The 24193-nt window shown below is 42.7% G+C and overlaps 1 protein-coding gene across 8 annotated transcripts in view; it reads right to left on the bottom strand.

Moving 5' to 3' along the window:
- The window catches only part of STAT1 (signal transducer and activator of transcription 1), a 43825-nt gene that overhangs the window by 14043 nt on the left and 5589 nt on the right, over positions 1-24193 (bottom strand). For 6 of the 8 annotated variants that reach the window (XM_032638662.1, XM_032638659.1, XM_032638661.1 and 3 more), the window contains exons 5-16: positions 17391-17489; positions 14138-14227; positions 13093-13171; positions 11901-11992; positions 11560-11711; positions 9106-9264; positions 7028-7120; positions 5446-5505; positions 2917-2946; positions 2720-2813; positions 1525-1566; positions 152-235 (exon numbers count right to left, since the gene is read on the bottom strand). In XM_032638662.1, the coding sequence (XP_032494553.1) occupies positions 152-235; positions 1525-1566; positions 2720-2813; positions 2917-2946; positions 5446-5505; positions 7028-7120; positions 9106-9264; positions 11560-11711; positions 11901-11992; positions 13093-13171; positions 14138-14227; positions 17391-17489 (1074 nt within the window). Of the gene's footprint in view, positions 1-151; positions 236-1524; positions 1567-2719; positions 2814-2916; positions 2947-5445; positions 5506-7027; positions 7121-9105; positions 9265-11559; positions 11712-11900; positions 11993-13092; positions 13172-14137; positions 14228-14321; positions 14436-17390; positions 17490-24193 lie in introns of those variants that run through there. The other 2 variants (XM_032638664.1, XM_032638665.1) reach the window with 2 other exon arrangements.

Here is a 24193-nt window from a genome sequence, read left to right as displayed (position 1 = left end):
TAAATTAACATCAAGATAGTACTGGCTGAAAACAATAATCTTTTTTAGCAATTAGGTAAATACGTCTAAAATAAAAATTGAGGAATAAAAATACACGTAACAGTTTAAAGTAAAAATAAAGTTTTCCACATCTGGAACATGTAAGTCTTACCTCAAGGTCAATGACCAAACCAGGCTGGCACAACTGGGTTTCAAAACTAAGGGAGTGAAGCTCTTCAGTAACGATGAGAGGACCCTTAAAAGAGAAAAGGGAAACAAAAGGAATATAGCGATTCATTCACTGATCTTGCAACTTGCAAGAGCCTACTAAGCATTTTTTGCAAGAGGCTGCAGAAAGCCTGAACCTAACCAGCTGCAATTCAGAAGAACATTCCAATTTTTGAGCAACTATCCCAGATTTCATTATCCCGAGTATCTCACTGTTCTCTCAAAGATCAGATTTCAGATTTCTGATATTATGGCAAGGGATACGGATTAAGGGGAAAAAAGTGTCGATAGGGAAACAGCAACTTCTAATGGGTTTATTCATGACCTAAGGCATCCTGGCCCTCAGCCCCTTCTGAGGGTGTGTGCGGGCTGCACACCTCAGGCTGGCATGGGGTGGAAAGTGTACACGTGTTCCAGGTGTGATTATCTATCGGGAGGGCTGATTTGCATAAGCCTGGCTGGTCATAAAGTGCCTTGGTATGGGTAGAAAGGTTATATATTGTTCAAAGTACCTTCATACATATTATCTTACATGAGCATCACCAACAACTTAGAACCAGAGAGATGTGGCTGCCATCCCTGCTCACAGGAGAGGAAACTAAATCCTCGGGAGGTCACAAAGATAGTCAAGATCCAAACCAGGGCTGGTCAGGCCCGGGCCGGTGCCTCTCCCACTGTTCCACACGACCTCTGCTGGCTGTCATGGGGAAAGACAGCGTGCGTGCCACGCAGGCACAAAGGACGACGAGCGGTCCAAACCAAAGCAACTCCAGGCATTCTGTCCTCTGCCCATACTTCATATCTGAAGGCATCACAAACACAGTTCCTCAAGGACTGGCCGTGAAAATGAAACTGACAGAAGGATGATGCACTGGGTAGGGGACACGTGGCAGGAAAACCCTCTCGGCACACATCGTTTTTGGCAGGGCAGTCAATGAAGATGGCCTCTAGTTCTAGCTCTGACAGTAACTCCCTGTGCACGCTTAGCTAAATCCTGCAAACTTCCTGTGGTCCAACTTCTTTACCTGTGAAATGTGAGTAACACAGTAGCCCACCGTACCTACTCTGCTGGGCTGTCTGTTGAGGGTCCCATAAATTCATGTGCAAAATCACTTGACAACCATAAAGCACAAGCACAGAGTGGTTTCACCGTTATGACAGATACACCATGTCCCAAAGCTTGTCCACTGCCCTTCCCTGCCGGGTCTTCCTGCTTCTCACCCCTCTGTGAGGTGTCCCTGGCCCCCAGCGCCACGGAGCCAACCTCATTGGACAGACCTGCTAGTTAGAGACCAATCACAAGAGAGAAAGACTCACCTCGTTGGTTCTGGCACCAGCGTTTTTCTGTTCTTTCAGTTGCTACAAAAAAAAAAAATCTTAGTAAACAGTACCATAATCATCAAAGTTGCTATTTTCATCTACAAATCAAACCAAAGTGGGGACTTAGAAAGAATGAAGGAAGTGAAATTATTTTCAGAACGCAGAACAGGAGGTGAAGTGACCCTTGTGTGGGTTCATGAGGGAGAGTGCCTTTTCCCATCACTCTGACAGCCTGCGAACACCACAGGGTTGAGAAGGATCCCAGGGAACAGCATCCTGCTCCCTCCCCCAGGCTAGCTTTTCCCGCACCATCCCCCATCACCTTCATTAGCTGTCGCACGCTCCCCGGGCTCAGGGCACTGCCCTCAAAAGGACTTCAATCACGCAGGTTCTAAGGGGGCAACCTGGAGCCCCCAGAGCAGCTCCGGACACCCTCAGACTCCTGGGTTGGACCGAGGCTCTCACACGAGGTCTAGCTTCCCAACTATGAGTTTGCGGGTTCATGAAATGGTTGCCAATAAAAAAAAGGATGCTTTGAACCTCCCTGCAGGCTCCAGCCCAGGAATTGCGCAGCGCTCAGCACCAACACACCTACAGAACAACTGGCAGCCCCGATTTTCAGGGAGAGAGGAGAGAAAGCACCACCCACTTAAATCCCTCTGCTGATCTCCACTGCCCGGTGCCCGGGCCCTACTCCTCTGGAGACAAAGTGCTCGAGACAGTGGTTGTGGGCAAGACCCCAGGAGGGAGGTGGTGAAGAAGGGGCCAAAGGGAGACTCCTGAGGCCTGCCACGCTTGGAGGGGGAGAAGGAACGGTCAGGATGTGGGGCAATAATGACCTCTGGGAAAATTCCAAGAATCTAGAATGGGTAATCACTGAGGTCCTGGAGGAACCATGTACAGATAGATAGCTTATGTGCACACTGGTTTATGGAATATTTGACTGAGATCACTACCCCCCAAGAAGGTATCTCTGAGAGGAAGACTGGCAGGAAACAGAGTGGACAGTCCTGGGATAAGGAGGGGGGACCAAGATTCCCCAAGTGCTGCTGAAGCTACCGGCCATGAATTCTAGGAAGCCTTCTGCTAGGGGGTGCCCTGCCCATCACACAGGGCACCAAGTGCCACTCGAGCACAAATCAAGTCCTAATAAACCAGACACAACAGTAAAGGGGGAAACTGATCTCCCTACCAGGTGTCGGAATTCTGCCGCCAGACTTCCATTGGTGGACTCCTCCATGTTCATCACCTTCGTGTGAGTGCCCAAAATGTTGAACTTTCGAAACCTAGACAATACAGGGTACGAATACTTAAAAGGCTGGGAACTGTTAAGCCAACACATACACAAACAAAGCGATCGTAAAATATAGCGCAAAGTACTTCACGTACCCTTTTACTGTATTTCTCTCATTCACATCTCTGCAAAAAAATAAAAATAAATAAATAAATAAATATGATCATATATGTGTATTTAAAACTTGAGATAAGTTTTAACAAAAAGTACAAGATCAATAACAAATAACAGGGCTGTTCAGCCCTTTCATTCACTCACTCAGTCCCTCAATCAACCCGCACCAGCAATGCCAAGTTTTGCTGAGTGACCTCGGGCAAATAAACTGTCTGGGCCTCACCTTTATCCACTGTACGTCATGCTAAAAGCACCAACCGTACAGGACACTGGGAGAAGGAAACTTGTTACCGGGTAAAGAGAGCACAGAGCACACCCTCAGTAAACGTAAGCCTGAGTTATGGCTATTTGTTGAGCAGTTACTCAGTCGGTGCCTTTCCGAGGCACCGAGCTAAGCACTGGGGACTGAGCAGAGAGCGCTGCTCTGTGGCTACACAACTCAGAGGACCTTCCAAAGTGACAGCTCGATTCTTATTTTTGTTCTCTGTTATTTTTAACGCTTTCAGAGAAGTACTTGAGGAGTCAATTATTTGGGGAAACTATCCAGTTTAAGTTTTAAACCTGAGGTTAAAATCTTGAGACACCTGTATCTTATATAAATGTAGCGATAACGTCGTCATGTTCTGGACAAATAATGTATCTGTCAGGCGTAGGCGAAGGTTAGAGATCATTAGCGCACTCATAGTTAAATGAGTTAGCTTCCTTTCCTGTCTCAACTAGAAGTTCAATGCTTTTGTGAATGAGAATCACCGTCAGTTGTAACAGTGACCAATTTTCCCATCTGGAAAAAAAAAAAAAAGAACTTACACTTCATTACCACAGAATATTTCTAATGACCAAGAAGCCAGCCTTGGCATATGACAGTTAGCTAACTCGACACTACACCTGGACTTCATCACTTCCCCCCAGCGTCCTTTTCCTGCCCCACGACTCCAGCCAGGACCCCACGTGACATTTGTCATCATATCACCCTAGCCTCCTCTGGTCTGTAACACGTTCTCACACGTTCCTTGTCTTTGAAGTTTTTGACAGTTTTGAGTATCACTGCTCAGATGTTTTAGGAATGTCCTTCAACTTGAGTTTCTCCAGTGTGGCATCTCAGTTTTTTAAATTGTGGTAAAATATACATAACAGAAAATTTATTATTTTAAGTATTTTAAGCATGCAGTTCAGTTGCATTAAATATATCCACATTTTGTGCAAAAAAAGAAAATTCACAACAAAAGGAATAGTGTGATACAAAGCTACCTTGTCAAAGCTAAGAAGAAAACTCAGAACTGGAACAGACAGAAAAGACAAAAGAGCAAGAAAAAACTGAAAGGGAGACTGAGTTAAGTAGAGTGTGGTAAACTGTAGTGGCCACAAAACCTCTGCAGCTTTTCTTTTCAAGAGGCAGAATGTATTTCCCTGTCCCTTGAATCTCAGGGGACTCTGACTTGCTTTTCCCCACACGATGGATGGGAGTGGTGCCGTACAAGTTCCAAGTCTAGCCTAACAGGCCCAGCACGCTGCTGCTCTGATCCACTTGGAACACTGCTGCCGTATGAGAAAGCCCAGGCTGACCTCTTTGAGAGCCCAACAGAGAAGGGCCCAGTTATCCCAGCAGAGACAGACACATACAAGGCCATGCTAGACCACCCAGCAACAACCAAGCCAGCCCAGACCAGAAGGACCACACACAGCCCACAGCATAAGAGAAATTAATAAGTTTTAGAGTTTAAGCCACTAAATTTTGGGGTTTTTATGCAGCAAAAGCTAACTGATACACAGAGAAACCAAAGATGATGGGAGAAAAGCAAAGGCACAGACTATGATACAAAGAAGGCTATACTTACAGAATGGAAAGAGACAAAAAGCCAGAGGAAAATGACTTGGATTATCATAAATGGTTTTGAAACTTGGTAAACCAGAATGTTATACACACCAACAAAAGCATTAAATATATCAAGGGGGGATGGCAGGGGCTAAGCCATCTTGTTCCTTAATGTAAGTGCTTAGGTCACTGATAGTTCAGGTCCAGGGACTAAGGACGAACCGGATGGGCCTGCTCCATTTAGGCCATGAGAGATGCTGCCCATTCCTGGGTTCTTACTGCCCAGAAGAGACAAGTGTGAGGCCAGCAGGCTCCACACAGGCCCCCCAAAATTCTGTCAGCTTCACTCCAGAAACAAGTCCACACTGGCTGCAGAATCATGGTGGCCTGGAGTTTGATCAAGGGCCCTTCCTCTAGGGCTGGCCTAGGAGGAGGGGTGGTAGCTGCTTGGAGACTTGATCATTACAAGCTCATATGCATAAAATGCACTCATTCTTTTGTTCACTTATAGTCTAAAATGGCACAAGCACGTTGATACCAGCTCTAGGGGATGCTCCCAACATCCAGAACAGGAGCTATCAATTTAAATGTGCTGGGATCACTTACAAACAGCCCCAGTGCAAAAGTCTATGCTTAGTTAACAAAACCAGCAATTTCAACAGTACATGTATCTTAGATAATATTAAAGATATCTTACTTATCAAATAAGACTTTGACTTTCAAGTTATAATTCAGCTCTTGCAATTTCACCAACAATCTGAAAAGAAAAAAGTCATAATTACTTTTAAAAATTATCTGTTACCATTTATTTATCATGCCAATTCCCTACTGATGAACATTTCAATAACCCCCACCCACCTCATGCAGTTTTTGGTTATTACAAACAATGGAAGTGACATCCTTGCATGTCTACTTGGATGTTTTTGAAGTGTATTTGTAGGATAAATTCCTAGCTGTGAAACTGCTGGGACAAAACTGTAACATTAAATTCTGACACAGAGCAGCACTGATTTTATATTCCCACCAAACATCAGTGAGGGTATCTGCTTCCCTGTATCGCCTCGCCAATGCTGAGTTTTATCAAAATTTCTATTTGGGGCTAAAAATAGCAAACACTGCCCTTTACTAAAACTTGTATCTAATGCTTATTCTGCTGGGAGAAAATAAAAACTATCACCCATAATCAGGAAAGTGAAGGTCACATCTATAATCACCCCAGGGCAATGTGGAGAGGTGGAAGGAGCCGTGGGCTGAGACTCAGGTGTGCTCTGCTCTGATGAGCTGGAGAGCTGGGGAAGGGGCCCCTCACTGGTTGGCTCCCTTTAGTGAAGCAGATGATGGGATTAGATTTCTCCTCCTGCCAGCTGCGAGTTCTGGGACCTCACGGGTGCTAAAGCGTGGTGCTGTTCACTGGCAGCCAACAGGCAGCACTTGTGGACCTAACTCAGCAGCACCCTGGAAAAAAGGACGAGGGCCAACTCTGACGCCAAGTGCAGCTCTTCTGAGTCCAGCTGCTCACCAGCGGAGGAAGAGCTAAATAAATGCAGCCGTGCAACGGAAGAAAGTAAAGCTGTAAAAGCTGTACGTTCTAACATGGAAACACTTCCATAACTTATTATGAAGGAGAAAAACAGGCTGCCGAAAAACAGACAGCAGAACCCTCGTTTCTAAAAATGAAACACTGTATATCATATATATTTGTGTGTCTATGCATGAAAAAAATAGGTATAAGTACAATGTATTTATTTATGTAGACATGGGCAAAATTCTGGGAGGACTGACACCAGGCTGTTTACCATGGTGGTCTACAGATATTTAGATCACATACAACTTTGAGAAATCTGAGGAAAGCTATGAACACACTCAGCAGAAAAAGGTACCTGTCATAAGTCCACATTCACACACACTGCATACATTTTGGGGGGAATGTAAAGCTCAGGTTATGAGTTTATGCTCAAGACGGGATGAGGCTGCTGGGAACTTCTACTCTCTACTATATGCAGTTCTGCAATTTTGAATTCCTATTTACAGTAAACATTCATTACATCTATAACTGGAAAAAAATCAGGTGTGTGTGTGTGTGTGTGTGTGTACACACATATCTCTTATATTTCTAGTCTGAATAGAAAAGACAAGACTCTTAGATATTCTAAATAAGAATTCATATTAAAATGCCTACTGCAAAATTACTTCCTCTAAAGCACCATATATAACAGTGTTGTGAAAGGAAGCTGGGGTGCAAACTTTGTGATAGGAGGTGCAGGCCTTTTCTTTATTACCTCAACTTCACAGTGAATTGTACTCCAGTCTTCAGGACCAATGGCCTCTGAGGATGAGTTGGCATGCAGGGCTGTCTTTCCACCACAAATGAGCTGTAAATTCCCAGCAAAGGGTAAATTAGCATTTCCATTAATGCTGAGGCAGTAAAAGGTTATTTTCCCTAAAGAGGAGAGGGGATTAGAGGGCACAAGCTAAAAAAAAGTTTGAAAGATTCTAACAAATTGGATGAATAAAGTGAGGTTTTCTAGTCAGTAAAGAAATCCCCAAATCTATTGCACTCAACAAAATCATAGTAACTGCAGTGAACTGTGACACTCTTCAACAATGAAAATTCTGAATGGGATTCTGCTCATTTACAAATTTAAGAATCAAATTTGCTAATTAGACTTAGTGTGGTGATCATTTCACAATATATACAAATACCAAATCATTATGTTGTACATCTGAAACTAATACAAGGTTATATGTCAATAACATCTCAATTTAAAAATAAAAATAGGGAAGTCCCTGGTGGTCCAGTGGTTAGGACTCTGTGCTTCCACTGCAGGGGGCATGGGTTCAATCCCTGGTCAGGGAGCTAAGATTCCACATGCCTCGTGGCGTGGCCAAAAATAAAAAAATAAAAACAAGATAAAAATAAATTTTACTACAGTTGAAAGTGAACCATGTACCATATTGCTTACCACCATAATTTGAAACTGACATTTTAACATCATTTGGAAAATTGATTTTAAAATTGTTTAGTAATATTTATTATCTAATAAACATTTCCAAACATTAAATTTAATTAAAAAAAATAATGAAATTTGCATTCTAAAACCCAAGTAAATGTCCTCGATTATTTCAAAATCCAACATCTAGGCATTCCTGTTTGGACATTAGCCACAGGGAACCAAAGACATTTTTATTACATTAGCATTTAAAAAATTGCAATATGGGGCTTCCCTGGTGGCGCAGTGTTGAGAGTCCGCCTGCCGATGCAGGGGACACGGGTTTGTGCCCCAGTCTGGGAAGATCCCACATGCCGTGGAGCGGCTGGGCCCGTGAGCCATGGCCGCTGAGCCTGCACTCCGCAACAGGAGAGGCCACAACAGTGAGAGGCCCGCGTACCTCAAAAAAAAAAGAAAAAAAAAAAAAAAATTTGCAATATGAATTCTACTTAGTGCCATTTGTTTACCTACTAAGCATATCTGAAACACCTACCCATGGGAAAGGTACTATGTAAGGCCCTGGTGGGGAAGAAGATGACAAAGGCACATCTCTGTCTACTAGGACCTTTCAATTTACAACAAAGAAAACAGAAATACACAGACAATGATATAATAAAATCCAGAACGGGAGAAAAATGAAGAATAAACTATGCAGATCCGGAAGGGAGACAACATCTGCCCGGGAACTCTGGGAAGATTTCATGATGAGATATAAGGTGAAACGTTCAGGATGCAGTTTCGAAATGAGGTACAAGAGAAGAAAGCTCTGAGGCAGAGAAAATACTGTTGGGAGAGGAACGGAGAAGCAAATATCCAGGGTAGCCACGAAGTCAAGTCTGCCTGGAAATGGGGCATGTATAGAAGCTAATTCTGGAGTGGCTAGTGAGGGCCAGGCTGTGCAGGTGCGGCTTGGGTGACCGGATGCGGGGCTCCCCTGATATCAGCAGGTGGCAAAAAACCTGATTGAACTGTGCTCTGGGAGAGCACAGGGTCACAGGGACAGGGAGGAAGGGGCTTGGGAGGGACCATTTGGGAGGCTACCACGCAACAGTTCAATAGAGAGGATTTGAGAGCTTGAAATGTGATGAGACCATGGAATAGGAAAGAGAGGACAAATATCATCAGGTTAGACTAGACAGGTCCCATCACAGACTGGCCACGGGGAAGGAGACTGGTAACCAGTCTAAACGGTCACAAGAATGACAGGCCAACGACATAAGCAAGGAATTCGGGAAGACCTGATTCGGGGAAGCCATAAAAAATTTTACATAACCTATTAAACCCTTCTAAATTATCTGAATTACCAGAAAAACTTTCCTCTGGGTAAAATAATTGCAAAAAGTGCAAAAACATCTCCCTCAAGTTACCTCTGAATGAGCTGCTGGAAGAGGCTGAAGGTGCGGTCCCATAACGCTTGTTTGTTTTTTGTGATAGGGTCATGTTCATAGGTATATTTCTGTTCCAACTCCTCAAGCTTTTTAAGCTGCTGACGAACCTGCTGCAGACTCTCCGCCACTATGGTGAACCTGGGAAGGTACAAGCCACAGGGGTCTCCATCAGAAAGCAGCCTGGATTAAACAGAATCACGGAAACCAACAAGTACTTTTTACAGACAACACACGACGTTATCTGCCCAGCTCTGAAGTGCAAGGAGAAACAGAAGAAACCTGATTTGTGTGAAAAAACTAATATGCATGAACGATTACAGCCCAGATTAAAAAACTGCATCCCACTGAGATGGCCCTAAGGAGAGATGGGTAGGGGTGGAGGCTGCTAGGGAATCTGTGACTTCAATTGGGCTGTGAGATAATTGGGACCTAAAGGGACAGGGCAAAGGTGCAGGGGGGACAGAGGCAGGGGACACGACAAGGCAGATGCTGTGGGCAGTGATGTGTGGAGCAGTGAGGGGCCCCTGTAGCTCTTTCTATCAGGGCAGTGACACTGTGCAGAGAGGAGCAAGAGAGCAGCCTGGACGCTGAGGAAGCAAGGCCAAGAGGGGATGCAGGCCTGGTTAGGAGGAGACGAGGGAACAGAGGTTACTGTGTCACTGAACTGAAAGGAGGAGGCAATGTGCGCAACCTAGACACTCAAAATATATGCATAAACTAAGGAGAAAACCTAGTGACTGCTTTCAGGTTCCTCCGTCCTGACAGGAAACCACCAAAGGCGATGCAGCCTCCGAGCCAAGTCAGGCTGTGGAAGTTCATTTTACTGGCCTGGAGGAATGACAGAAGAACATCTATTCCCCAGTGAAAAACATCTCCTTCACTCGGTGTTTCCATTCCTTGAATCCAGTTCGAAGCACCAGGAGCACAGCCCATGGCCATGAAATGAGAGGCAGGATAACGGTGGGTGGGTGAGTTCCAGAGGGATTCTAACCCGGTGATTCCCAACCTTGTTCAGGCCATGACACACAGGAAAATGTCGACAATCCTTGTACCACACAGCTGGGGGTACTGAGGGGTATTCACATCTCTGCAGGAGGCTCCTTGTGGCCTAAGGTGACCATGGGGGCCCCGGACAGCGGGGGGCCTCGCTGGACACCTGGGGGGCTTGGAGGTCAGCATCTCACAAGGCTCACGGGGACACACTGGGCTGGGGAGCTCCATTCCTATCCACAAAAAACTGGGATATGGAATGGCAACTCACAGAATAAAAATAAATGGCTGACTATTGTGAATTTTTAAAAACAGCAATCCAGAAAGTAATCTCATGAGATCTCTGGTCCTTGGGCTCTTCAGAACTGTTCCAGGCCACCCCCCGCTCCTACCCACTGATTTCTACCGCTTCCATCCCCTCTGCTCAGTTCTGTCAGCCCTCCCCTGGACTACGCTAATAAACTCAGAGCAGACCAACTGGCCTTTCTGTCTCTATTCTATCCTCAGGCTTCAGCCAGAGTGACCTAAATAAAAAATCAGAGAAATGAACCTCCACTTAAATAAAAGGCCTGCCCGGCTCACCAGTATCCACTGGGTAAAATCCCGGAGTTCCCAGCACAGTATGGAAACCTCCGTGACCAGGCTCCAGCCTCTTGCCAGCTCCACTTTCTTCCTTCCCTCTCTGGCGCCCGACTCTCTAGCCATCCAACATGAGAACTGAGGGCCCCAGCTCATGCCAGCCTCCCCTCCCCTCTGCCCCGTCCACACTCTTCTCCTTCCTGGTCTACATGAAGTTTTCCTATTCACTCTCGAATCTGTGCAAGACCACTTTGTCTCATTAATCTTTCCTGGTGACTCCTTCCTTCATCCTCCATGAACTCTGGACGGTCTCCGTTGGAGCCCTGGCAACCTTTCACTGAACAGTTATTACCACGCCCATCTCCCGCCTCCACACTGAGAGCTCCTTACTGGCAACGACCAAGAATCATTCACTTTGTGTCCCAGGTCCTAGCCCAGTGCCTGGCATACAGCATTTCGTAAGTATTTACTAGACGGATGACTGAAATGTATGGCCCACAAAGTACTATTTCACGTAAGCCTGTAAAATGCCCTTTTGTTTTTAAAACCTTGGGACTCAAGTTGTTAACTGTGTTGTGTGATGACCATGTCACTGGTGTGTTGGCACAAATGACATGTCCCACGGTACACATACAGCAGGGAGAGGAGTCCTCCAAACCATGCAGAATGTGGCTGAACGTGGCCACAGGTGTGATTAACACTGTGCTTTTCAAGTGTTTCCAGGGCAAGAAGCAGTTGGACTGCATCAAACTCTAAACCAAAGGTTTGACAGAGTCCATTCAACTAACACAGCTGGAACGTGCACTTTACGAGTTTACACGGTTAGCCAGTCAGCTGCCAATGTTCTGCTTCGGAGAACCTTACCAGTTCTGCAGCTGATCAAGGCAAGCATTGGGGGGTCCCCCGATACAGGCACTCTGCTGTCTCCGCTTCCATTCCACAAGTTCCTCATTAATCAGGGCTTTCTGGGTAAGTTCGGTGACATTCAACAACTCTATTATTTTGTGAACTACTTCCTAAAGGGAGAGAAAGAGACAAAGCGAAATAAACTCATCTTTAATCACTGAATTTTATTCTTTCATCTCAACTGGGTTGCTCTAAGTGAAATGGTTATAAAAATAATTTTGCCTCTATTCCAAACTTCAAGTCCATTATTTACAGTCTGTGACAAAAGCGACATGTTATTCTGGAAAGTGAATCACTACCTTTCTCTTATTGTCAAGCATTAAATACATCTTCTGGAGTAACATCTGTTCCTGTTTCTGATCATTCTTTGCCACACCATTGGTTTCATGTTCTGTGAATTGGGAGAGACAGCAGATAAATATAAATATAAAAGAAGACAAAACCAACTGAAGCCAAGATTTACATCCATTTAGGAAAAATATGATCCAAACGCTATCTGGAGATACGTCAAAGCTTGGTTTTTCTTCAATCATTGTTGAACAAAACGGTAAAAATGGCCTAAGTACAAAAACCGGATACACTGAAACAAAGTCCTTGTTTACAATGACTCACATAAACGGGAAACAGTACTGTCTGGTTCTTAAGGCACTGTCAGAATATTACCTAAATGAATATAAGTGACAAAATTCACAACCTCAGTTAAAAAATAATTGATACAAAGCATCTCTGTGGCTTTAAAGAGAAGCAGACAATTAGGAAATTGTAATTGAGGTTTCTTTCTCTCATACTTTTCTTCAAATTCTTACTAATAATCTCTCCATTTTACCATGGTATCCTCCAAATGACTGCTAGGGTTCCAGCAGCACCCTGCTTGTTCTACACAATGCACACTTCTGGATTATTTTCAGTGGACGTCCTGTCATCATTAAAAACGAGCAACAACAACAAAATCCGAGCGAAACTGCTTTAAAACATGTGAAAAATGCTGAACTTCACCTGTGGAGTATACAAATGGAGCTGGAATATTTGGAGGAACTTCAGTTATTAGGGCAGGGGAACTCCACACACATATCCGTCTATGTCCCTCAGTGGGCTAGGCACAGTAAGTAAAGTGAATAGCACGTAACCAGTATGTATTAACTGGAGGCGATTTTGCCCCCCAGGGATCACTTGGCAATGTTTGGAGACAGTTTTGGTTGTCACCACTGGGGACCACCACTGGGGATAGTTCTACTGCCACCTGGTGGGCAGAAGTCAGGGATGCTGCTAAACATCCTACAATGCACAGGACAACCCCCAAAACAGTTATCGGGCCCAAAATGTCAATAGTACTGAGGTTGAAAAACCCTGGCCTGGGTCACCAAGAAGCCAAGACTAGCAATTCAGAGTCTTAAAATGTTTGGTAAATATGAAGGAGTATCTGCCTTTGTTATCTAGTGTAGGTAGAAAAAATTACAGGCAATGGACACTGCTTTAAATGTTAACTCTTACCTCTGTTCTGCAAGGTTTTACATTTAAAGTCATATTCATCCTGTAAATCTTCTAGGGTCTTGATTTCATGCTCTATACACTACAAGTAAAGACAGAAACAAGTTTTCCACCATACTTAGGACAAAGACTTTAGGAGACAGATTACTGGTACTATAGGACCCAGAAAACCATGGATGCAATTCTGCTCCCTCAAAGATGGATTAGACTTGCAAAATTCTAATCACACGTATGAAATAATTTATATCTCCTTAGCTAGTATATAATAACCTTTTTATGAAAGAAAATATATAGCTATTTCTGGACTGGGCCACTTGACTTCTACTTTAATGAAGTAGACCTGGAGTCTGGCAACATGCCGTCTGAAGCACAAAGTCAAGGCCGCGCTGGTGTGACCCAAGGCCCACAGGAGAGTCGGCCCCTCAGCAGAAAGGCCGTTTCCACAGATACGGGCCCAGTGCAAGGCTGGACTCCTCACCCTTTCCCCCAAACAGCACCCACAGTGGAAGGGAGTGAACACATACCACCAAGGGCACCACCTCCATAAATGTCTGGGAAGTTTTATCTTAAAGTTATTGTGGATATTTTATTCTAATCAGAAATACATCAGAATTTCCTTGTTTGAGATGTTTTTGTTCCCCTTCCAAGTCTTAGAATAAAACAGGTGCTTGAGGAAGACCATGTTTATCCTAGGACTCTATGTAACCCCAGATACACCCCCATTTGAGAGGAGCAGACATAAAGGGCTATTTAGAGCAGCAACAGCTAGTTTACTGGGTGATAGGGCAAAGTCAACAGTGACTGCACAATCTTGCAAGGAAGGAAAAGATAAGCTCAATGTTTGCAAGTTGTAACAGGGGCCAAAAATGTCTATCTGCTCATTGGTTTCACCAATTTGTTTACTTAGGGTTTCAAACTTGAGCGAAACTTTTCTTCTCAACTACTTAAAAGCCTGAAATCAGTCACAATGCTTACACTAGAGCAACTGAAACCTTTTTTCCTCTACGAAAAGTTACAAAGAAGACGTATACATTTACTAAATACTCACCATAACTTTGTCCTTCACATTTCTGACTCTGCTGTCAAGCTCCTGCTGTTTGTCTAACATTACAGTGCTCTGAATATTCCCTGCCTGAGCCTGTAATGGAAGGTACACAGTTAACAGCCATTACTTCCTCTGTCCTATTTACCTGCTGGTTATGCTCCAAAGTCAAGTCTACCCCGTGCCCCACCTAACTCCCGGACCTTCCAAAACCTCCTGCAGGCCTCCCACATGAGTGTGCACAAGAAAAGCTCAGTTCCCAAGGCCCCGGAAAATACTGGCGAACTGTTAACAAGCCTACAGAAAGACCAGGCTCAGTTCGTGCCTAAAATAAATAGTATTTCTGGAATTTTCCATTAGTTCATACAGTTGCATGGGACCACACAGGAAGTTATTTTAGTTTCTCAAATTCCGTAGACAACATTATTCTTATTAGCCCTGTACTCATTTGTCTCAAAGCCATGCAATTCACAGTGTGGTCCCCAGACAAGCAGCATCTTACCACCCGGGAGCTTGTTGGAAATGCAGAATTTCAGGTCCTAATCTGATTACTGAATCAGAAACCCCATTTTGACAAGATTCCAGATAATGCAGAAGTATATCAAAATTGAACAGTACAGAGAAAGACAAATATCATATGATATCGCTTGTATGTAGAATCTAAAATAATGATATAAATGAGCTTATTTACAAAACAGAAATAGACTCACAGACATTGAAAGCAAATTTATGGTTACCAAAGGGGAAAGGTCGGGGGAGGAGTAAATTAGGAGTATGGGATTAACATATATAACTATATTTAAAACAGATAACAAGCAAGTACCTAAATGTATAACACAGGGAATTATACTCAATACCTTGTAATAACCTATAATGGAGAAGAATCTAAAAAAGTATGTGTATGTGTGTGTGTGTGTGTGTGTGTGTGTGTGTGTGTATATAACCGAGTCACTTTGCTGTACACTTGAACACTTGAAACTGACACACTGTAAATCAACTATATTTAAATAAAAATTAATTTTTAAAAAACATTAAAAAATTGAACAGTACTGCCATTAAGGACTTCAATGAATATCTGCTCCTATAAAGTAATAATGAATACCATCCCAGATGCAGTGGGTAGAGTTAGCCTTCATCCTTGATGGCCAGAAAACAATTTGTTACTTTTATCGGGATCACATTAAAATTATGAATTAACTGAGGGAAAGGCGATATATTTATGATGTCGTTTTTAATTCTTATGCTTCTAACGGCTTCCTCTTGTCAACTGCAATACCACTAATAAAATGCTAAGCAGCAGTGGAAACACTGGACATCCTTGCCGTGGTTCTGACTTACTGATGTTTTGTCCGTGAAGTAAGATACTGTTTTAGAAGCAGGAGATGTATATTTTAATAGGTTAAGGAGGTATCCATCAACTCCTGGTTTATTGAATTTTTAAAAATCAGGGATGAGTGTTCGGTTTTGTCATCCTTTTCAGCATCTTTTCGATACCCCCAGACATCCAGGACCTTCCCTCAAATCCCAGGAAGGTCTTCTTTCTCTTGCTCGCAGCTGGGCAGTCCACTAACCTCGTTCCAGGGGTTCACCGATAAGTCAGGTGTCCTCTGAGAGGCTTAAAATGAACCTCTCCCCAGGAACTTCACATTTTTAAAAGGAGGTCAAAAGCTGACATGCCTTTGAGACCAAAGCACCCGCAGGAGATGGGGCTGATCTGGGAGAGCAGAAATCACCTCCTGTGCCTCCCAGTGCTGACTCCGGGCCAAATGAGGAGAGAAATGCTTAGGTAGCAAGGTGGACAGTTCACTCTTCTGCCCATCTCTGCTCTTGACTGTCCTCCCAAGTCTATCTGAGATACAGGAGCAGCCCCTTGCATAATGCTGGTAAGATGAAAATCCCACAGGATAGTCAAAATTTCCTGCTGAAAGTCTCCCAGGTGCATGCCATACTGAAGAAGGCACACCCCTCTCAGAGGAGACAATGCAGCCAGCTTTTCCTCCTGACAGACACCTTTGCTCACTAGGCTGGGTCCAGGATGAATTAGCCAGTCTGAGTTTAGAACAAATAATATGTATCTCTAAGTGCTCAGTGCAGCAAGGTGCTTTCAGCGTGACAGGGAGACAGGAACTAAATGCCCAGGGAAGCAGCAGATTCACAAGGACTGGGGCAAATGCTCAGAAAGTGCACGGAAAATGGCATTCAGTGCCACTACTTAAATTCTCTCTCCATCCCCGACCTCCCAATCTCACAGCACACTTTGTTAGCTATTCGTTAGACAAATGCACATGGGACGCATTCCACTGCATACTCTGGCCTTTTCCCTGTCATACTGGAATGGTCTCAGCCAGAGTAACTCATACCGTAGTGGTTTCACAACTGTCTGCCTGCTGGGCAGCTCCCACCACCCCATCAATGAAAGGCATGAATCAGTGCCATGGCAACTTCAAAAAACTGCTGAACCCTAATCACCAGGACGGTCTGTATTAGGATTAGTAAAGTCATGATAAAAAAGCCTTGGTACTAGTATAACTCTGACTCATTCACTGTTTGGTTGTCTCAGATATCTAATAGGTATCTCGGTCCTATTGAAAACAAAGCTGCTGATTTTCCCATCAACCCATTCTTCTCCAAAACCTATTGTGCCCTGCAAAAGCCCTACTCCTGTCCCTTCCCTGTCTTCCCCAGCTCAGTAAACAGTATCTCTAAGAAACGCAAGTCACAAATCAGACTCAGCCTCTACTCTTGGCTCCTTCTCACTCTCACATCTGACCCTTCAGTATAAGCCCTACTGGTACCACATCCAGAACATAACGGAATCTGTCCACTTCTTCCCACCTCCACTGACTGCACCTCTACCTCAGGCACTTCCCCTCCGCTCCTTCAGTCTGCTGCAAGAGCCCACTGTCTTCTGCTTCCTTTCCTGCCCCAGCACCCCAGAGGTGTCCCTGACCCTGATCTAAAGAAACAACCTGACACTCCACTACTGTCCACACAGTATCCTGCTTTACTATCTTCATAGCAACAATCACTATCTGAAAAGATTTTGGTTTTGTGTTGTCTCCCTCCCTCACTAGGATGACTTCCATTAGATTGGGGTCCTTTCAAAATCTCTACATCTGTTTTCCCCCACTTCTTGGGGCTATAAAATCAGAGGGCTAGTCACCACTGCCCTGAAACAGGGCCTCAGTAGTACTTGTTGGATGAATGAATGAGTTTTTATTTCTTTATTACCCTTTGTGTTCAATTAGGAAAAAAGTACCTGATTGAATCTCTGGGCATTTTCCAAGATCTTTCTTTCCTCCTTCAGACAGTTACAGATGATCATAGACATCTGTATTGGGTCTTCCTGAAAATTATCCTAGACAATGGGTTGTTAGAATAAAAATAAATTAAATTTCAGAATGTTTAAACCATTGTGTTTTATACATTGAAATGAGTTTGTTCATATCCATTAAGAAACCTCACCCTAGTCAGCTCTGCCCACCACCAGTCCCTCCCATCAGGAAACTTACACAAGCCTCTTAGATAGCCTCATCCACCAGAGGGCAGACAGCAGAAGCAAGAAGAACTACAAATCTGCAGCCTGTGGAACAAAAACCACATTCACAGAAAGATAGACAAGATGAAAAGGCAGAGCGCTATGTACCAGATGAAGGAACAAGATAAAACCCCAGAAAAACAACTAAATGAAATGGAGATAGGCAACCTTCCAGAAAAAGAATTCAAAATAATGATAGTGAAGATGATCCAGGACCTCGGAAGAAGAATGGAGGCAAAGATCAAGAAGATGAAAGAACTGTTTAACAAAGAGCGAGAAGAATTAAAGAACAAACAAACAGAGATGAACAATACAATAACTGAAATGAAAACTACACTAGAAGGAATCAATAGGAGAATAACTGAGGCAGAAGAACGCATAAGTGACCTGGAAGACAGAATGGTGGAATTCACTGCTGCAGAATAGAATAAAGAAAAAAGAATGAAAAGAAATGAAGACAGCCTAAGAGACCTCTGGGACAACATTAAATGCAACAACATTCACATTATAGGGGTCCCAGAAGGAGAAGAGAGAGAGAAAGGACCAGAGAAAACATTTGAAGAGATTATAGCCAAAAACTTCCCTAACATGGGAAAGGAAATAGCCACCCAAGTCCAGGAAGCGCAGAGAGTCCCATACAAGACAAACCCAAGGAGAAACATGCTGAGACACATAGTAATCAAATTGGCAAAAATTAAAGACAAAGAAAAATTATTGAAAGCAGCAAGGGAAAAATGACAAATAACATACAAGGGAACTCCGATAAGGTTAACAGCTGATTTCTCAGCAGAAACTCTACAAGCCAGAAGGGAGTGGCATGATATATGCAAAGTGATGAAAGGGAAGAACCTACAACCAAGATTACTCTACCCAGCAAGGATCTCATTCAGATTCGATGGAGAAATCAAAAGCTTTACAGAGAAACAAAAGCTAAGAGAATTCACCACCACCAAACCAGCTTTACAACAAATGCTAAAGGAGCTTCTCTAAGTGTGAAACACAACAGATGAAAAGGACCTACCAAAACACACCCAAAACAATTCATAAAATGGTCATAGGAACATACATATCGATAATTACCTTAAATGTGAATGAATTAAATGCTCCAATCAAAAGACACAGGCTTGCTGAATGGATACAAAAACAAGACCCATATATATGCTGTCTACAAGAGACCCACTTCAGACCTAGGGACACATACAGACTGAAAGTGAGGGGATGGAAAAAGATATTCCATGCAAATGGAAATCAAAAGAAAGCTGGAGTAGTAATACTTATATCTGATAAAATAGACTTTAAAATAAAGAATGTTACAAGAGACAAGGAAGGACACTACAAAATGATCAAAGGATCAATCCAAGAAGAAGATATAACAATTATAAATATATATGCACCCAACATAGGAGCACCTCAATACATAAGTCAACTGCTAACAGCTATAAAAGAGGAAATCAACAGTAACACAATAATAGTGGGGGATTTTAACACCTCACTTACACCAATGGACAGATCATCCAAAATGAAAATAAATAAGGAAACAGAAACTTTAAATAACACAACAGACCAGATAGATTTGATTGACATTTATAGGACATTCCATCCAAAAACCGCAGATTACAGTTTGTTCTCAAGTGTGTGTGGAACATTCTCCAGGATAGATCACATCTTGGGTCACAAATCAAGCCTCAGTAAATTTAAGAAAACTGAAATCATATCAAGCATCTTTTCTGACCACAACACTATGAGATTAGAAATGAATTACAGTGAAAAAAATGTAAAAAATACAAACACATGGAGGCTAAACAGTATGTTACTATATAACCAAGAGATCACTGAAGAAATCAAAGAGGAAATGAAAAAATACCTAGAGACAAATGACAATGAAAACATGATGATCCAAAACCTATGGGATGCAGCAAAAGCAGTTCTAAGAGGTAAGTTTATAGCTATACAAGCCTACCTCAAGAGACAACAAACATCTCAAATAAACAATCTAACCTTACACCTAAAGGAACTAAAGAAAGAAGAACAAACAAAACCCAAAGTTAGCAGAAGGAAAGAAATCATTAAGATCAGAGCAGAAATAAATGAAATAGAAACAAAGAAAACAATAGCAAAGGTCAATAAAACTAAAAGCTGGTTCTTTGAGAAGATAAACAAAACTGATAAATCATTAGCCAGACTCATCAAGAAAAAGAGGGAGAGGACTCAAATCAATAAAATTAGAAATGAAAAATGAGAAGTTACAATAGACACCTCAGAAATACAAAGCATCCTAAGAGATTACTACAAGCAACCCTATGCCAATAAAATGGACAACCTGGAAGAAATGGACAAATTCCTAGAAAGGTATAACCTTCCAAGACTGAACCAAGAAGAAATAGAAAATATGAACAGACCAATCACAAGTAATGAAGTTGAAACTGTGATTAAAGATCTTCCAACAAACAAAAGTCCAGAACCATGGCTTCACAGGTGAATTCCACCAAACATTTACACAGGAGCTAACACCCATCCTTCTCAAACTCTTCCAAAAAACTGCAGAGGAAGGAACACTCCCAAACTCATTCTATGAGGCCACCATCACCCTGATACCAAAGCCAGACAAAGATACTACAAAAAAAGAAAATTGCAGACTGATATCACTGATGAATACAGATGCAAAAATCCTCAACAAAATACTAGCAAACAGAATCCAACAACACATTAAAAGGATCATACACCATGATCAAGTGGGATTTATCCCAGGGATGTAAGGATTTTTAAATCAATCAATGTGATACACCATATTAACAAACTGAAGAATAAACCATATGATCATCTCAATAGATGCAGAAAAAGCCTTTGACAAAATTCAACACCGATTTATGATAAAAAAAACTCTCCAGGGCTTCCCTGCTGGTGCAGTGGTTGAGAGTCCGCCTGCCGATGCAGGGGACACGGGTTCGTGCCCCAGTCCGGGAAGATCCCACATGCCACGGAGTGGCCTGGCCCGTGAGCCATGGCCGCTGAGCCTGTGCATCCAGAGCCTGTGCTCCGCAACGGGAGAGGCCACAGCAGTGAGAGGCCCACGTACCGCAAAAAAAAACTCTCCAGAAAGTGGGCATAGAGGGAACCTACCTCAACATAATAAAGGCCATATATGACAAAAACACAGCAAACATCATTCTCAATGGTGAAAAACTGAAAGCATTTCCTCTAAGATCAGGAACAAGACAAGGAGGTCCACTCTCACCACTATTATTCAACATAGTTTTGGAAGCCCTAGCCACAGCAATCAGAGAAGAAAAAGAAATAAAAGGAATAGAAATTGGAAAAGAAGAAGTAACACTGTTACTGTTTGCAGATGACATGATACTATACATAGAGAATCGTAAAGATGCCACCAGAAAACTACTAGAGCTAATCAATTAATTTGGTAAAGTTGCAGGATATAAAATTAATGCACAGAAATCTCTTGCATTCCTATACACTAATGATGAAAAATCTGAAGGAGAAATTAAGGAAACACTTCCATTTACCATTGCAGCAAAAAGAATAAAATACCTAGGAATAAACCTACCTAGGGAGACAAAAGACCTGTATGCAGAAAACTGTAAGATACTGATGAAAGAAATTAAAGATGATACAAACACATGGAGAGATATTCCATGTTCTTGGATTGGAAGAATCAATATTGTGAAAATGACTATACTATCCAAAGCAATCTACAGATACAGTGCAATCCCTATCAAATTACCAATGGGATTTTTTACAGAACTAGAACAAAAAATCTTAAAATTTGTATGAAGACACAAAAGACCCCGAATAGCTAAAGCAGTCTTGAGGGAAAAAAGCGGAGCTGGAGGAATCAGAATCCCTGACTTCAGACTATACTACAAAGCTACAGTAATGAAGATAATATGGTACTGGCACAGGGACTTCCCTGGTGGCCCGTGGTTGGGAATCCGCCTGCCAATGCAGGGGACATGGGTTCGAGCCCTGGTCTGGGAAGATCCCACGTGTCGGGGGGCAACTAAGCCCATGTGCCACAACTACTGAAGCCCACGCGCCTGGAGCCTGTCCTCTGCAACAAGAGAAGCCACCATGATGAGAAGCCCACGCAGTGCAACCAAGAGTAGCCCCTGCTCGCCACAACTAGAGAAAGCCCACGCGCAGCAACAAAGACCCAACGCAGCCAAAAATAAATAAATAAATTAAAAAAAAAATGGTACTGGCACAAAAACAGAAATATAGATCAATGGAACAGGACAGAAAGCCCAGAGATAAACCCACACACCTATGGTCAACTAATCTATGACAAAGGAGGCAAGGATATACAATGGAGAAAAGACAGTCTCTTCAATAAGTGGTGATGGGAAAACTGGACAGTTACACGTAAAAGAATGAAATTATAACACTCCCTAACACCATACACAAAAATAAACTCAAAATGGATTCGAGACCTAAATGTAAGACTGGACACTATAAAACTCTTAGAGGAAAACATAAGAAGAACACTCTTTGACATAAATCACAGCAAGATGTCTTTTGATTCACCTCCTAGAGTAATGGAAATAAAAACAAAAATAAACAAATGGGACCTAATGAAACTTAAAAGCTATTGCACAGCAAAGGAAACCATAAACAAGACGAAAAGACAACCCTCAGAATGGGAGAAAATATTTGCAAACGAATCAACGGACAAAGGATTAATCTCCAAAATACATAAACAGCTCACGCAGCTCAATATTAAAGAAATAAACAACCCAATCCAGAAATGGGCAGAAGACCTAAATAGACATTTCTCCAAAGAAGACATACAGATGGCCAAGAAGCAGATGAAAAGCTGCTCAACATCACTAATTATTAGAGAAATGCAAATCAAAACTCCAGTGAGGTATTACCTCACACCAGTTAGAATGGGCATCATCAGAATATCTACAAACAACAGAGGGTGTGGAGAAAAGGGAACCCTCTTGCACTGTTGGTGGGAATGTAAATTGATACAGTCACTATGGAGAACAGTATGGGGGTTCCTTAAAAAACTAAAAATAGAATTACCATATGATCCAGCAATCCCACTGCTGGGCATATACCCAGAGAAAACCATATTACAAAAAGACACATGCACCCCAATGTTCATTGCAGCACTATTTACAATAGCCAGGTCATGGAAGCAACCTAAATGCCCATCGACAGACGAATGGATAAAGAAGATGTGGTACACATGTACAATGGAATATCACTCAGCCAGAAAAAGAAACGAAATTGGGTCATTTGTAGAGATGTGGATGAATCTAGAGACTGTCATATAGAGTGAAGTAAGTCAGAAAGAGAAAAACAAATATCGTATATTAACGCATGTATGTGGAACCCAGAAAAATGGTACAGATGAACCTGTTTTCAGGGCAGAAGTTGAGACACAGATGTAGAGAACAAACGTATGGACACCAAGGGGGGAAAGCCACAGGGGGGTGGGGATGGTGGTGTGATGAACTGGGTGATTGGGATTGACATGTATACACTGATGTGTATAAAACTGATGACTAATTAGATCCTGCTGTATAAAAAAATAAATAAAATTCAAAATAAAAGAATGCAATCTCCCCTTTAAACAACATGTACTAGTTTATTATATATTTTTATGCTCTGCAGTGAGTTGGTACATTTCCAAAGGCAGAGACTATACTTTAATTATCTTTAGTAATGAAAGGAAATAGCTGCATATATGACAATGTGGAGTCTTTAAGTTTTATGTCCTTACTGAGTTCAATAAAATAAATACCAGCTTTAAAGGAAAAAAAGAAAAGGAAAGCTCATCCTGAACTTATTAAGTTCTACATAAGCTATTTTTTTTTTTTTTTGCGGTACACGGGGCTCACTGTTGTGGCCTCTCCTGTTGCGGAGCACAGGCTCCGGATGCGCAAGCTCAGCGGCCATGACTCATGGACCTAGCCACTCCGCGGCATGTAGGATCTTCCCGGACCGGGGCATGAACCCGTGTCCCCTGCATCGGCAGGTGGACTCTCCACCACTGCGCCACCAGGGAAGCCCTACATAAGCTATTTTTGATAAAATCAAAATATTCTTTTTACGAACTATGACAAAAGCTGCTTTAACTGTTCAATTAAGCGCAGGTACTTAAATTATTTCTTGATTAAAAAAACAAGTGGGGCTTCCCGGGTGGCGCAGTGGTTGAGAGTCCGCCTGCCGATGCAGGGGACACGGGTTCGTGCCCCGGTCTGGGAAGATCCCACATGCCGCGGAGTGGCTGGGCCCATGAGCCATGGCCACTGAGCCTGTGGGTCCGGAACCTGTGCTCCGCAACGGGAGAGGCCACAACAGTGAGAGGCCCGTGTACCGAAAAACAAAAACACAAGTATTTCCATATGTAGTTCCTAAATTACTTTAATTTTATTGTTCTTGGGCCCAATTATCTTGTTAGGATCCTGAGATAATGCAAATGATACAAAAATTATCCATGATATTCCTCAATTAATTTATCTGTTGGTCTCTGGTTTGAATTAGACCAAAGATATTCT

The sequence above is a fragment of the Phocoena sinus genome, chromosome 7 (genome assembly GCF_008692025.1).
Source record: "Phocoena sinus isolate mPhoSin1 chromosome 7, mPhoSin1.pri, whole genome shotgun sequence".
NCBI lineage: Eukaryota > Metazoa > Chordata > Mammalia > Artiodactyla > Phocoenidae > Phocoena > Phocoena sinus.
This window is presented reverse-complemented; position numbering and strand designations above follow the sequence as displayed.